This window comes from Dendrobium catenatum, unplaced genomic scaffold (genome assembly GCF_001605985.2).
Source record: "Dendrobium catenatum unplaced genomic scaffold, ASM160598v2 fragScaff_scaffold_1586, whole genome shotgun sequence".
Classification (NCBI taxonomy): Eukaryota; Viridiplantae; Streptophyta; class Magnoliopsida; order Asparagales; family Orchidaceae; genus Dendrobium; species Dendrobium catenatum.
Window position 1 is genome coordinate 824,560 of NW_021320048.1, and position 14,832 is coordinate 839,391.

The 14,832-nt window shown below is 38.6% G+C and overlaps 1 protein-coding gene across 2 annotated transcripts; it reads left to right on the forward strand.

Moving 5' to 3' along the window:
• Window positions 1–84: 84 nt before the first annotated feature.
• On the forward strand, window positions 85–12,062 carry LOC110112649 (putative disease resistance protein RGA3). Of its 2 annotated transcripts, XM_020844942.2 has the most exons (3): window positions 85–292; window positions 371–496; window positions 8,788–12,062. In XM_020844942.2, exon 3 carries the CDS (start codon window positions 8,876–8,878, stop codon window positions 11,939–11,941), a length of 3,066 nt encoding a protein of 1,021 aa, XP_020700601.1. In that variant the 5' UTR covers window positions 85–292; window positions 371–496; window positions 8,788–8,875; the 3' UTR covers window positions 11,942–12,062. The 2 variants fall into 2 exon arrangements, with proteins under 2 accessions (XP_020700601.1, XP_028556582.1); XM_028700749.1 differs by lacking the exons at window positions 85–292; window positions 371–496 and having other exon boundaries at window positions 8,467–12,062.
• The last annotated feature ends 2,770 nt before the right edge of the window (window positions 12,063–14,832 follow it).

Genomic DNA, 14,832 nt, shown 5'->3' on the forward strand with positions numbered 1-14,832 from the left:
AAAAAAATAAATTAAAACTAAATAACCCCGAACAAAAGAGATTTCTTAAAAACTTAACTTGATTCGAACGGCTGCTATATTTCTCTTCAATGTACTGATCGACTTCTTCCCATTCCACGATTTAGATCCCAGCCGAAGACGAAGAAGATGCCATCTCTTCTTAAAGACTACATGGTAAATGAATGCACAGGATTTAAGAACCTTCGCACATTCTTCGGACTCCTCTTCTCCGTAACAACGGCGCCGTCTGTCCCGTCCATGCCTCCCCGCAGTGAGCTCCCGTGTCGGCATTGTAAGCTCTTCTTTTTGGTCGGGTTTTCGGGAATCTTTGTAGGGGTGAAGAATGTTACTAATGTGTTCAATTTGGCAGGGTCTACGTCGCGACTTCTTTCACGAACTCCTCATCTACTTCACTCGCCGCCGGTCCCGTCCGCAAGAGAGCTCTCGTATCGACATCGTCAATTCTTCATTGTCGTCAAGGGTTTCGAGGGTTACGGTATGTTTATGATTATCATATTATCATTTTATTTTTATAAACAGTACTAATTTCTTCATATGTGGTAGATAGTTATTGAGAATAGAAAGACTATATTGGCTTCGTGTACTTATAACAAGAGCTTGAATCTGCTTTCGACTTGCCTGAATTTATACAAATTGTATAATATGTTCTAACAAAAGTATTGACTAGTAAAAGAAATTTGTAAAAGAGGAAGAAATTGCATTTTTTAGATGAGGGCAAGTGACTTAAAAATCGGGGCTTTTGATAAGGTTCGTTATCAATAATTTAAATGATTAGAATATAAGTAGGACAATTAGTCTAGCATTAATTCATCAATCAATTAAAAGATTAAACAAGGTAGTTGATTATGCACTTAATTAATATTTGGATTTCAATTCACTTAACTAATTATGATTGATATGTTAATTATCACTAACTGGTGATAAACATAGTCATTAATAAATTAAGTAATAAACCATTAAAAATAAGTAGACATATTATAAGCTATTTAGCCATTGCTTAATAATTAGGATGCTAGATTAGTTTCAATTGATGCTTTAAATATTTGAGGTACTGACCACGTTATTATCTGATTTTCTGTTTCTTTCATTGCTATTTGAATTTGCTGCAATTTGCTTTAGAAATTTTGGTGAAATAATGTGTTAAAAGCGAGGATAATATAAATAATAAGCTTAGTTTAAGTAGAAGATATCTTAAAAAGATGAAAATTTAAGTTTAAAATATTACTAAAAATGAGTGTTGGCAACAAATTACTTTGGAAGAGATATTTGAGTGTACATTTAGTTCTGTGAATCTCTTGTATCTTTTGAAAAACGACTTATAAGAGAATGAATCAAAATTATATACATTTACTAAGCGGGCAATTTAATGTGGAATAATGAGTGCTCAAGACTTGTCTTTTCTCTTGCTATTAGCCTATTATCTGCTATAATAGACTTGCTCGTTGTTTAATGCGTATCTTATCGATTATGCATTTATCCTCACACATTTTCTGGGCTTAGCGAGTTACTTGAACTTAATGAATATAAAAGCAACTACTATTGAATTGAATTCATAATCATAAGACGTGTAGCTGAAGTGAATTACCAAATGATGAGAGCAAATACTTTGCCGAATTGAGTTCTCAGGAAATGTTTCGAAATTGAATTCCCAAATGGTGAATTCTTCTAGTACGTTAGATGTTATAGTGTTTGAACTCCTTGAGCGGGTTACCTTAACTCATATTTATGAATAAAGGTGAGTTCAATTGTAAAATACCAAACGTAGATTTTCAATGGGTGAGTTACTTGAATTCCTAGAGTGAGTTTTTATGACTACCAATGACTTGATTCTGATAAGTTGTTGATATATCACATTGGATTCATTATATTATAAATGGCACATTTCTAAATGATGAGAGTAAGCACTTCTTTGAATTAAATTCTCAGGTATTTTGTCAAATTGAATTTACAAATGATGAATTATGTGAATATGTTAGAATTGAAAGTACAATGAGTTATTTGAACATAAAATTTTGAATAAAGACCGATTCAATTCTACATTATCGAACTCAAATTTTTGAGTTAGTTGAATTCTACGAGCAACTTTTGTGAATATCAACAACTTGATTTTGATAAGTTTGGCAAAATATACATTGGGCTCGCAGCGTCTTAAATGGCCAGGTTATTGCATCCTTGATGAGTTCATGGAGAACCAGAGGGGTTATGGGGAATTTGGCCGATTCCTGGGTTTAAGTTTTGCCAACTTCAAATTATATATTAGGAGGAAAGCATTCATTGTATATGTAATGTTTGAAAATTAGAGCAGCTGATTTAGAAAGTTGTATAATTTTTTTACAAGCTCATTATATGCACATATATATATTCTCAATAAAGGTGACATCATTAAGCACAGATTGTCCTTTTACAGTAGTGCTTTAGCTCTCCTACTAAAGTAGTCTCGTAGATTTAGAATTAGCTATATGCAAAGATCACTTTGATCCAAAACATAATTTATTCTAACTTTTACTTAATTAGCCGAGTACTCATTTAGAAAATAAGTTTATCCAGTATTGATCAAGTCACTAATGCGTTAATTCAAACTTGAAGTTTCCCGAATCTAGGTTTGCAAGTTAACTTGTACTTTTTAGATCTCTCTTTCGATACTTTTTTTTAACGTATGTATATCTGATGGGGACATCGGAGCTTGAAAAGTCTATCAGAGATGTGGCCATCGATCTACGGCCACGATCGAGTCGATGTATTTATGAGTCATATTATGCATTTGTCTTTTATTATTCTATGTTCGTATTTGCTTTTGTTATTTTCCATTTTTACCCCTTATTAAAGGGAGGTCCTGTTAAGCCAAAAGGGCATTATTGCCTTTTATTTTTGAGTAATTTGTATGAGGCTATATGTGAGATCCCTTCACTTGAGGAAGAAGCACTTCCTCATGGATCTTGAAAGAGGAGGGAGAGAGGAGAGGGAGGCGATGAGCCAAACTATGCAAATCTTTATTCCTTGGCTGCTTTCCTAATACAAGCTAAAGCCTATTAATAGGCACAAAAGCAACACCTACAGCTATACAAATAGCTACACAAAAGCAAACCTAAATCTAGGACTAATACCTAACAATCACCCCCTTAGTCTAGATTTTACAAAACAAAAGATAACCACTGTTCTTGATAGAACAGCCAAAGAATGATCATGTCGGTCTCCTCCGCCAAAAAACGTCCACCGACATTCAAGCTCCACCTCCCGACAGATATCCTGTCGCACTGCGTCCAACGCAGCCAATCCCAGAGCACCCCTAGCCCGGATTCCGCGCCCTGTGCATCCACCAGCACCCTGCGCCTCAGTGCCCACGCCCTGCGCTTCCAGCCCGCGTCCAAATGCCACAAGCCCGCGCCCGCGCCTTGCACTCATGTGGTCTCTCTCGGACCACATCCTGCACATCCACCCGTGCAGCGAGCCCTGTGCCCTCACCAGCGCTCCACTCGTCACAAGACCACGCTCCGCACTGCGTGTCTTTCACCAGTGCCCCGCGCTCCTATGCGGACTCCTCGTGCACCGCACGACCATGCATCTCCAAGCGCCCCGCACTTTCAACTCTGCTCTCCAAGAGCAGCCGACACTACCTCAGTGCCCCCCGGACTCCACCGGAAATCCAAAAAACTCCACCACAAAGATCCAATCTGATCTTTCAACCAAAGAACCGAAAAAATCTGCTTCAAGACCGATCGAAACTTGATTTAAAATCAAGCAAAAAATCCGTCCTTAACTGCTTCCATGCCTCCGATCTTCTTTGATTTCTTACGCACGAACCCGCATCTCGCCTCTGCCAAGCAACACACGCGGCCTCCTTCAGATCATTGACGTTCCTTCTCACTGTCCCTCACAAATAATGCAATCTTGCTTGGGACTTCGGCACCAGGCTGCGACTGTATTTCTGATCTGAGCTGCACTAGGCCCTGCCCGAGCTTTCGGCTCCCTACCTCAACCAGCGAACCCGGCCAAGATTCTTTATGGCCGGTAGCTCCGGATCACACCCCCAATTTCTTGATCCCGACGTCGGAGCTCTGAGCTTACTCCGGCTTCCTGCATGCAAACAAGTAGCCAAGTCGGCCTCCGTCCGTGACCAGGCTGGCCCAGTCCAACGTCTGATCTGTCACGCGACTGATCCAGCAACCGATCACGCGGGATGCTTCCGCTTCACCCGCACGATTCTCCTTTTGGTCACGGATGTCACCGGAAACCACCGTCCGTGCTCCCTTTGCCGAGCCTTCTACCTTCCGGAAGCCGTCTGCAAGAAAAACTCCGGACCCTCCTTCGACTCCAACGCCAACCCTCGCTGCCAGTCCGCCTTCCTCGTTTTCTTTAGACAAGAAAACACGTCTCCGCCTCCTCCACCTTGATCGCCACCACCACCGTGGCTCTGATACCAGATGTGAGATCCCTTCACTTGAGGAAGAAGCACTTCCTCATGGATCTTGAAAGAGGAGGGAGAGAGGAGAGGGAGGCGGTGAGCCAAACTATGCAAATCTTTATTCCTTGGCTGCTTTCCTAATACAAGCTAAAGCCTATTAATAGGCCCAAAAGCAACACCTACAGCTATACAAATAGCTACACAAAAGCAAACCTAAATCTAGGACTAATACCTAACACTATATATAGCCATTATGTTCTCTTTTCATACTTAATGAATGAATGATAAATTTTCAGTGTGTGAGTTCTTTGTGAGAGGTTGAGAGTGCTTAGGAGAGAAAATCCTTGGAGAGAGAATCGCATCACCCGCCAGCTATGATGCACAGACACGGATACGGCGACACGGAAACTACATGATACGGACCCGCGACACGTCAATTATTGAAAATATAAGACATAAACACGGGTTGAATATGATATTATAATTTTTATATTTTAAAAATAGTGTATAAAAATTGAATAAGTATAATTTAAAAATATAAGTCATTTTACTAGAAATTGTGCTTAAAAAGATTAATGTTAGGATGTCGAGAGTCGGACGTCGATGTCGTTTATCATTCACTGAGAGAGATGAAAATGCTATCGAGAATCAGACATTGATGTTATGCAATAATATTGGACGTCAATATTAAGAGGGCGTTTATCGTCGTTGTTGAGAGGGCGTTGGTCGTCAATTTTGAGAAGGTGTTGGACAAAAATAAGATGTCATGTTATAGGTGTAGAAATTGGTAGCACCGAGCATTAATGTAAAGACACCAAGAATTTGGTATGGTGATCTTTTTGAATTATTGATGTTGTAATGATGTCAGATGTTGATGTTAAGATGACATTGAGCATTGTTGTGAAATCAAAGTTGTAACCCGTCAAAGATAAATGAAAATGAGAATATTCAATGAATGTGGTATTAGGTGCAGACAATTTATTTGGTGTTGTGGATAGGAAATAATAAATTTAGATTTTATATTTTAAATAAATAAAAATTTCAAATACAAGAAAATAATTTTTAAAAAATTCATAAAATATTTAAGATACACGTGTGTCCAATTTGTATTTAATATTTTTTAATCGGACACGTTTTTGGCATTTCCAACACGTGTCGGAGGAGTGTCGGATGCGAGTCGTGTCAGATACGTGTCGGACACTATACGCCTCTTTGAGGAGAAATGTCGGTGCATCATAGCCCACCAACCTTGGAAGAGTCCGGGCTCATGGTTAGTTTTCGTTTTTCGACTTTCCCCTCTTCTTACCACCCACGGTTTCCCCTCCCAAAGCCTCACCGCCGGCCTCTTTCATAACCCCAATGTTGGCTAGACCCAATCCCACCACCACCACCTCAAAACCCCATCTTCTTCCCCCACTCCTCTCAAGCCACCTCTCTCCCCACCTTCACCGACCTTGAGAAAGGCCCCACAAGCCCCAAACCTAGCTGCCGGCCCTACCTGCACCCCCGCCCCACCCCCCCAACAATTCAAATCCCCTCTTGAATACCTTCCATAAGTGATCACTCTTAATTTAGGAAAGCCTAATTTTAAATTTCAAAACAATTTGAATTTGACAATTCTTTCATAACTAATAGAATCTATTTTAGGAAAATTACTAAATTAAATCCTATTTGAATTTCAAATTAGATTGTGTTTAATTAATTCTTTCCTAACCCCTAAATCCAAAATAAGAAACTCAAATATCTCCCCACAATCCCCTCCTAGCCCATTGAAGCCGCCGACCTCTCTTGAATCCCCTTGGGATTTATTTCAAAAATCCACTAAGCTCTCTCTTGGAAATAATTCCTATTTCCACTCCACCTCTCTTGGCCAAAATTTCCAAGAGCCCTGCCTCCTTACTACTTTCCAAAATCTCATCTTGAGTTTTGGAAATAAATCCCAAGTTTCCCCTCTTTCTTACCGCCCCTCTCTCTCTATTTCTCTTCTTTAATTATTCTCAATCAAAATGATTAATTAGGAATTTGTTTGAATTATTTCCCTCCATAAAATCTGAACCAAATTTAATCCCCTAGCCTCCTTCATTGGCCGGCCATCCCCTCCACTTCAACTTTTGAGAGAAACTTCTTTCTCTCTAAGTGGAGTCTTCAAGGAAGCAGCATTGATCTTCGTATAAACATCAATCTTTTAATCCACTGAATGGCCAATACGGAGTTTGACTACGGATTCGTTTACGACGAGCAAGGGAATGTCAACATCCTCCACTCTACCTTCTTTGAATTCAACCCAGACTTTGATAACACTACTGAAGAGTACGTGGACCGCATCATCATCACGCTTTCGGAGGCCATCGATGAGCAACTTGCCGACGTCCAGTGGCAAATTGTTTCGGGACAACAACAAGGGTGAACTTCTTCCCTCGTCAATTATCTTTCTAATCCGCTAACCTTGTAGGTGGTGATTTAATCACAAAGTTTTTGTGCTTCGCCCTCTGCCTCCTCTCAGTAAACGTAGGATATGAGTGTTCTTTCTATGTTGCTTATCTCATTGTTAGATTAGAGATTTTTGTTGAAAATTACTTAATTCGCATGTTGTTGAAATTCTAAATTGTTTTGATAATCCAAGTGTTTAGCATGTGATTTGGCCTAAGCGTAGCTACCCCTCTTATGTTTTCTTTTATCATTTTGATTGCTAATAGTCTTAATTGTTATTTGTTCTTATCAAAATCGTGCACTGTTCTTAGCACATTTATTTAAATCATTGTAGTCTTGCATCAGTATCTTTAGCAATAAAGTTTTATGAGAAAGGAACATGGAACTTCCTTTAGTTCAAATTTGTCCGTGTTGTCACCTGAACCCTATTTGCACGACTTTTAAGATTTTGGTAGAACAAGTTGTGAGAATAAGAGATAAAAGTTAGATAATCTAGAGAAAGAACTTTTGATAGCTGTATTGCCAATATGAAATGTACAGGCTTATTGTGTATATCTCTTATGTTATAATATATGTGTATCATCTGCCTCTCAAAATGGCTCTTTGACCTTTTATTTATAGGGTTTTGTGCAATATAAGAAAAGCTATGTGAAGGATATCAAATGAAATGTGTATCCTAAAGTATGTGGCAAGAAATATTACACAAATCCACGTGGATGATCATTGCTCGATGTTTCTATCTTGAAGATTAAGGCTGCTAATTGTCGGCATACTGGGTGTTGTCACAGACTTGCTAGATTAAGTCATCAATTTCAATTGAGGAAGTCACGGACTAGCTTCAAGTCCTGAATGTCCAAATGCGCTTAGTCAACTTTCCCATGAACCGACCGAGTTCGTCAAGGAATTAGTTCAATTTAGCTTGAACCAAACTCTTGAGATATCTGGGTGTACATTTAATTCAACAATTCTCTTATATTTGATAAATGACTTGAAATTAAAAAAAAACATGATAGTGAATAAAAAATATATACTTTAATTGAGTTAGCAATTTATTGAAAAGTAATTATATATATAATGAGAGAGAGAGAGAGAGAGAGAGAGAGTCAAATTTATCAAGCTAATTTCTACCAATCCTTTTTTATGAAAAGAAAGTGATGTCTGTTTCAGATAAATTAAAATTTAAAAATAAAATTTATTTCATATTTTGCAGGCTGAAGTTGCTGAAGCAGTAACAGTTACGCAGTTTTCAATTTTGAATTTTTTCTTAAAATTAAATGCATGAAAACGCGAGGTTTTGCGCAATAAAATCATTCATTTCGTGTAGCTTTTACTTTTTTATACTTTGCTTTGCTCTGTTAGAGAAAAAACAAAAAGTAAAAAACCAACTCTTAAGTGAAATAAAACGATGGCTACGCCTAATTTAATTCCTTGCGTGCGACTTTGAATTCAATTTGCTTTCGTATGTTTTTACAAGCCAGTCACGCTCCAGTGAAAAATATTTTTAGTAGTTGTGACTCAGATATTAATAAAATAGAGTTTAAAAACTAAAAATGATAAAATTGTACAAGAAAAGAGTGATTATTCTATCATATTCTCTCTCTCCTCAGCTTTCTCTATTTCCTCCTACTTGTAATATTAATTAAAATCATTGAAGAGGTCTTTGGTTGAATCCCATGGTGTATAAATTTTCTTAAAGATTAATGATATCACAAGTAGTTCCAATTTGGATTCCATAAACCTGATGATCACAAGTAATTCCAATTTGCTTGCAAAAGCAAGGAATCTCACAAAGCTTGGCTGGTCTGTTGGCTGCTCATATTATATAACTAGGCAACTGCAGGTCTTGCTTTGCATCCATTCCTTTCTATTCTTCCATTTTTAATCTTATACTGGTGTAGAAAAATGGCGATGATCCTTTCTGCATTTGTTGACAGCTGTGTTGATAAGCTCATTGGCTTGGTTACCGAGAAGGTGGTCATTGTTCTGGGTGTCAAAGATGAGCTCAGAAGACTTCAGAGACGAATGATGAGAATCCAAAAGTTCCTCGAGGCTGCAGAGCGGCGGAGGCTTGAAGACCCATATATCAACCACTGGGTCTGCGAGCTCAAAGACGTAGTTTATGATGCTGATGACATCATTGATCGCTGTAGAATACAAGGTGCTCTCTTGCTTGTCAATCAACCATCCTCTGCCAAGAAAACATGGGTATGTTTCAATTTATCCCTCCTATCCTCTTGCTTTACCAACGTTCCACATCGCTATCAGATCGGTGAAAGTATTAGAAGTCTTAATGATAAACTAGAGGAGATTTATAAAGATAGGTTACAGTTCAACTTAGAGGACAGCGCAATACAGAAGTCCCAAATGATTATGGTAGTGAACACTCGTCAGTCTTCTTCTTTGGACGAATTTGATGTGGTGGGAAGGGAGATTGAAGAGGCTACCAAAGGGTTGGTAGCCTTGATAGTTCAGGAACAGAGGAAGAAGTGCCGTGTGATTGCAGTTACTGGGATGGGAGGGATAGGGAAGACTACACTAGCTCAAAAAATATATAACAATAAAAAGATACAGACTGAGTTTCAAATCAAAGTATGGGTTTGTGTTTCACAAAGTTATAACGAGATAGAATTGTTGCAACAAGTGATTAGAGGGGCTGGAGCTTATTATGGTGAGGCTATAACTAGAACGGAGCTCCAACCACTACTTAAATCTGCTGTTCATGGGAAGAGCCTTTTTCTTGTTTTAGATGATGTTTGGAGGGCAGATGTGTGGATTAATTTGTTTCGAAATCCATTACAGAGTGCTGATGCAATTGTTAGGATTTTAGTCACAACTAGAGATGAAAATGTTGCAAGGGAGATGGGGGTGGCCCACATACACCCGGTAAAGCAGCTTTCTATTCAAACTAGTTGGGAAATGCTATGTAGAAAGGTTTTTGAGGAGGGACAGGAGAATGAGATTGGAAAGTTGGAAGATTTAGGAATTCAGATTGTTGGGAAATGTTCTGGCCTACCTCTAGCCATCAAAGCCATTGCTGGTGTTTTGGCCAAGAAGGGAGCAAATAGAAAAGAATGGGATAAGGTTCTTAAAAATGATGCTTGGTCAATGAGCAACCTGCCTGAAGAACTTCGTGGTGCCCTTTACCTCAGCTATGATGACCTTCCAGCTCCTCTCAAGCAGTGTTTTCTTTATTGTTCCTTATTTCCTGAAGATGAATTAATTGAGCGTGATGATCTTGTTCGACTATGGGTGGCTGAAGGATTTGTGAAGGAGATGCGTGATTCATTAGTGGAAGATGTAGCGGAGGAATACTATATCGAGTTGATTAGGAGAAACCTTTTGCAACCAGATCCTCATTTTTTTAATGCTGGTGCATGTACAATGCACGATCTTATAAGATCTCTTGCAAAGTTTCTATCACATGATGAAATCTTTTCTGGAAATACAATGGCTTCCTCCTCTAGAACAAAACTTCGAAGGCTATCAATAGACAACGAGGAAAATATTACAGATATTATGGGTTTGATAACTGAGCAAAAATGTTTGAGAACTCTACTTACGTACAATGGCATTAGATTGTTGAATGATAATCAGTTGGTAGGTTTAGCATGCCTACGTGTTTTGCAAATTAACGATGTTGATATAGAGAGCATTCCCACTTCCATTGGTAATTTAATACACTTGAGGTATCTTAATTTGGATGATACAAATATCAAGGAGTTGCCAGAATCTATAGGAAGCCTCACCAACCTACAGTTTCTAAATCTACGTGGATGCCTTTATTTAACAACCCTCCCTAAAGCCATTACTAAATTACAAAATCTCAGGCGTCTTGGTCTCTACAGTACACCGCTAATTTTCATACCAAAAGGAATCTCAAAACTAGAGAACATAAACGACCTAAGTGGATTTGTTGTGGCGAATCCAGGGGAGCCAGTAGACTCTTGCAGTGGCCTGGAAGAACTGAACTTTCTTTACCAGCTGAGAAAGCTCAGAATTTTGAAGACGGAGAGGGCTCAGAAAGGAGTTGCATCTCTTCAAAAATTAACTCACCTTGTTTACTTGATGTTGTTCTACACAGAAGCAAAAGACAGACCACTCCCCACTCAAGAAGAAATCAAACGAATTGAGGACGTCTTTGAGGAGTTAGATCCTCCGCGATGCCTGGAACGTCTCTACATAAGCCACTTCTTCGGCAGTCGGTATCCGAGCTGGATGATGTCTCCATCATTTGGAGAACGTCTTCCTTTGTTGACAACACTGAATCTAACAGATAATATTTCATGCACAAAGCTTCCGGCAGCTGGTGAGTTGCCACAACTAAGTCAGCTCGACATAAAAGGCTCAGCTTCAGTGAAGATCATTGGACCTGAATTTCTAGGCGTTGGTGTTGATGTGCGGGACGGAATGCATACATTAACTAGAACAGCCTTCCCAAACCTTCAAAATTTTGCACTCCGTCATATGCCTGAATTGGAGGAGTGGACCTTCAGCAAAATAGCGGAAGAATTTGAGCAAGGAAGAGGAAAGGCTCGTGATTTTCCCAAAATAATTCTACTTCCTCGGTTGGATGAATTGAAACTTATTGATTGTCCAAAGCTTAAAGCACTTCCAAAAGGCCTAGAACATTCTAACATGAAGCAACTTCACATTGATGGAGCTCATCTAATTCGAATAGTGGAAAATTTCATAAATTTGAAGGAAGAACTGAGGATCATTAACAATCAGAGGCTGGAGAGGGTCTCTCATCTTCCTGCACTAAAAGTTCTTATTATCCATGACTGCCCCGCACTGCACTGTGTGGAGAAGCTAGATTCTCTTGAGCAACTTGAACTCCATGATTTTTCGATCGAGGGGCTCCCAGAATGGCTACCAAGGCTGCTCCAGGATCGAAAGAAAGCTGATGATGATGACTTCCATTTTGAATTCATGTGCAATGAGAGAGCTCTTAGGCGATTGCTGAAAGGAGGCACTGACTGGTCATTAATCAAAGATATCCCACGAGTCTTTGCATATGATAATAAACAAAGAGGTTTTCTACGTTACACAAAGAACCCTTTTAACTATTATACAAATGTTGAAATGTAAATCTATTGAAAATTCAAATATTATGTAGTATATGTGATTGATTTGATATATGAATAATGAATGATTGTTATTTAGGTGTTTTGAGATGTTTTAGGGATTTAAGTGTCAAAAAAGTAAATTTAACAATTTAGATGTTACATATATGAATATATTGGAATTAATTGTTCTGTATGTACATCCGCCGTTTTGTTTCTATTTGTACATTTTATTATTCATTTTTTAATATCTTAAGAGCTGTTGAAGCTCAACTTGTAAAGTTGTCTTAGATATTGGGAAGGGAAAAATGCCTAAACTAAGTATGATAAAAATATCTTGAATTCTATTTGAAAGGGAAAACAAAGCCCCAACTAAAGATGATAAATAAGACTGAACCAAACAACCCTTTATTATTATTATTATTATTTACAAGGAATTATTAAGATATTCAAAATTATCTAATAATGGTATGACAAAATGCACAACCTTAACTTTAATCCGTTGTCTCTCAAAATATAATTGTCAGAAAATTGTGCTATGTTATTATTATTTGCCAATATGCTCAATTGCTTTCCTCTTTCATCCAAACGGAAAAATGAAGCTTGTCTGCAACTATTCGTCTAAAGTTCGTTCTTTCTTGCAATTTTTTTTTTCAAATTCCAAAAGAGCTTCTGTACTATAATAATTACAAAATGCAATGAACTGCACTGAGGATTCTTTGTTTCTCATTGTATATTTGCTGAAGCTCAATTGAAGTCAATTCTGTGTTGTTAGAATTGATACTTCTTAAACATTTTGTTTTTCAACTCAACTTTTAGGAATGACAAGTTCATTATTATATACATTAATTGTATTTGATTTGATGAAGAGTGAGTGTAAAGTATTATAAATGTAGGGGTTTTCCGAATTTTGATGTTCGGTTTGATAAAAAAAGAATACATATTAAAACTTTAAGGAATTCTAAATTCACACTATCAAAATGTTAATGTTTTCGAAGCAGTTTGTAACATCGGTTTTAAAACCACAGCTATAGATAAATATAAACAATGATTTTAACCGTTGCTAAATTCTCCTTCAAAAAATTGAAGGTACTCCAATATTTTGCAGCAACGATTTACAAACCATCGGCTAAGCACAGCCGCTCATAAATCTGCTGCTCCTTTTGTGCCCTAGCCAACTCATATCGCAACTTCGTCTTCGTATATCTTGCGATGATCATTCAAGCCGAATCAGCCAACCCCGATGCTGAAGCCACCATCTTGACACCGAATTCTACCATCCTGATGCCGAATCCATCCATCCAAATGATAACACATAAAACCGCTATTAAATACTTTCCAACGAACGCAAATACAATGTATTTGTATCGGTTTCTAAACCATTGCAAATAAATTATTGTGTTTAAACCACTGCAGCAAGTCCTTAAAAGTGCTGTGAAAGCATGATTTATTAGTAGTGTCATTATATTTTTCATATTTTATGTATTCAAAATTTATTCATTTTTATCTGAATTCCAATTACATCTCAAGTTAACCCCGCATGCTGCAGTCCGCCATCATTGTCCTCCGCTCACAAACACCCCTCATGCCGCTGGTCACCGTCCACCACCATTGTTTTATGCTCATTCAAATTACTTGAAATATTTTAAATATAGTATATTATTTTTATATTGTATTCTATTTTACTCGAGTATTTTTTTTAGCAAAATAAATAGCCCTTTAATACATTTAGAATAGGAATAGGAGGAATCAGAGAGAGAACGAAGAGATTGAAAACTAGAGATCGGAGGTTGCATCCAATTGATTTATTGCCTTATGAAGTTTTGAATAAAATTGCATAATTTATTTTAATTAGATTATTAGCATAATCTATTTTTCACTTTAATTGAAATCGCATATAATACGATGAAAGAATAAGCTTTGAAACTGGGTTTTAGGAAAGGAAATTCGCTCTGCTAGGGTTTTGCTTCCTGCGTTCCCTGGCCGCCTCCCTTTCCGCTCCTCCGAGGAGGATCTCCGCTGGGATGTCCTCCTCCACTCTCCCACCCGCTCCTCCCCATCCTTCCGTTCCTTCCTCCTCTGCTGGTTTACCTCGAGATTGGAAGAGCTCATTCGCGCACCCAGCGCTTTGTGTCGAATGAGTTCACCTCTTCGATCTTGCATCATCCGACCGAAAAACGCCACAGCCTCCTTTCACTTCTGCACAGTTCAACGGCGAAGTTCTGAAGAGGCTGCCTCTCTCTGGTAGGATATCCATCGGCCGCTGACCATATTACGAAGCCCTTCTACTACTATCAAAGAACATGGTCGCTCAAGGGTACGCTCTCTTTGCTGACCCTGGATGATGGTTTTTTCCTTCTCAAGTTCAAAACAACAGGGAAGACTATGATATGGCCTGGACGGGTGGACCCTGGTTCTTCTTTGGCAAGCCTTTCATCTTGCAAAAGTGGACGCCGGAGTTTGTTCTAGTTCGTGAAGAGTTCCCTGTCAATACCTCTCTGGATCAAAATTAAAAACTTTCCCCTTTCCTGTTGGAACGCCGGAGGGATCTCAAGATCGCAAGCTGCGTTGGTATTCCATTGGCGGTTGATGCGCTCACGGCAGCCAGACTAGGCTCACCTTTGCTAGGGTGTGCGTCCAGGTTTGCAGTAACTCTCCCCTCCTGATGAGATTTATTAATACCGTTGATGGAAAAGTCTTCCCTCTCACTGTTCTCTATGACTGGAACCAACCCACTGCTCTTCTGCAATTCTATTATGCATCCTCCAATGCATGTCCAAACACCCTAATCCCCACTCTCCTCAGGTCGAACCTTCAAAAATCGTGGTAGAAGCTCAAGCCCGCAAACCACGTAATCCCTATTCCAACTCCAAAGACTTAATATCCCACCCAAACCTCCTGCAACCTCCTTTGTCC

Bases quoted from the DNA above. Each gene is read 5' to 3' on its own strand.
- LOC110112649 (XM_028700749.1), top strand. From the start codon at position 8,756: ATGGCGATGATCCTTTCTGCATTTGTTGACAGCTGTGTTGATAAGCTC.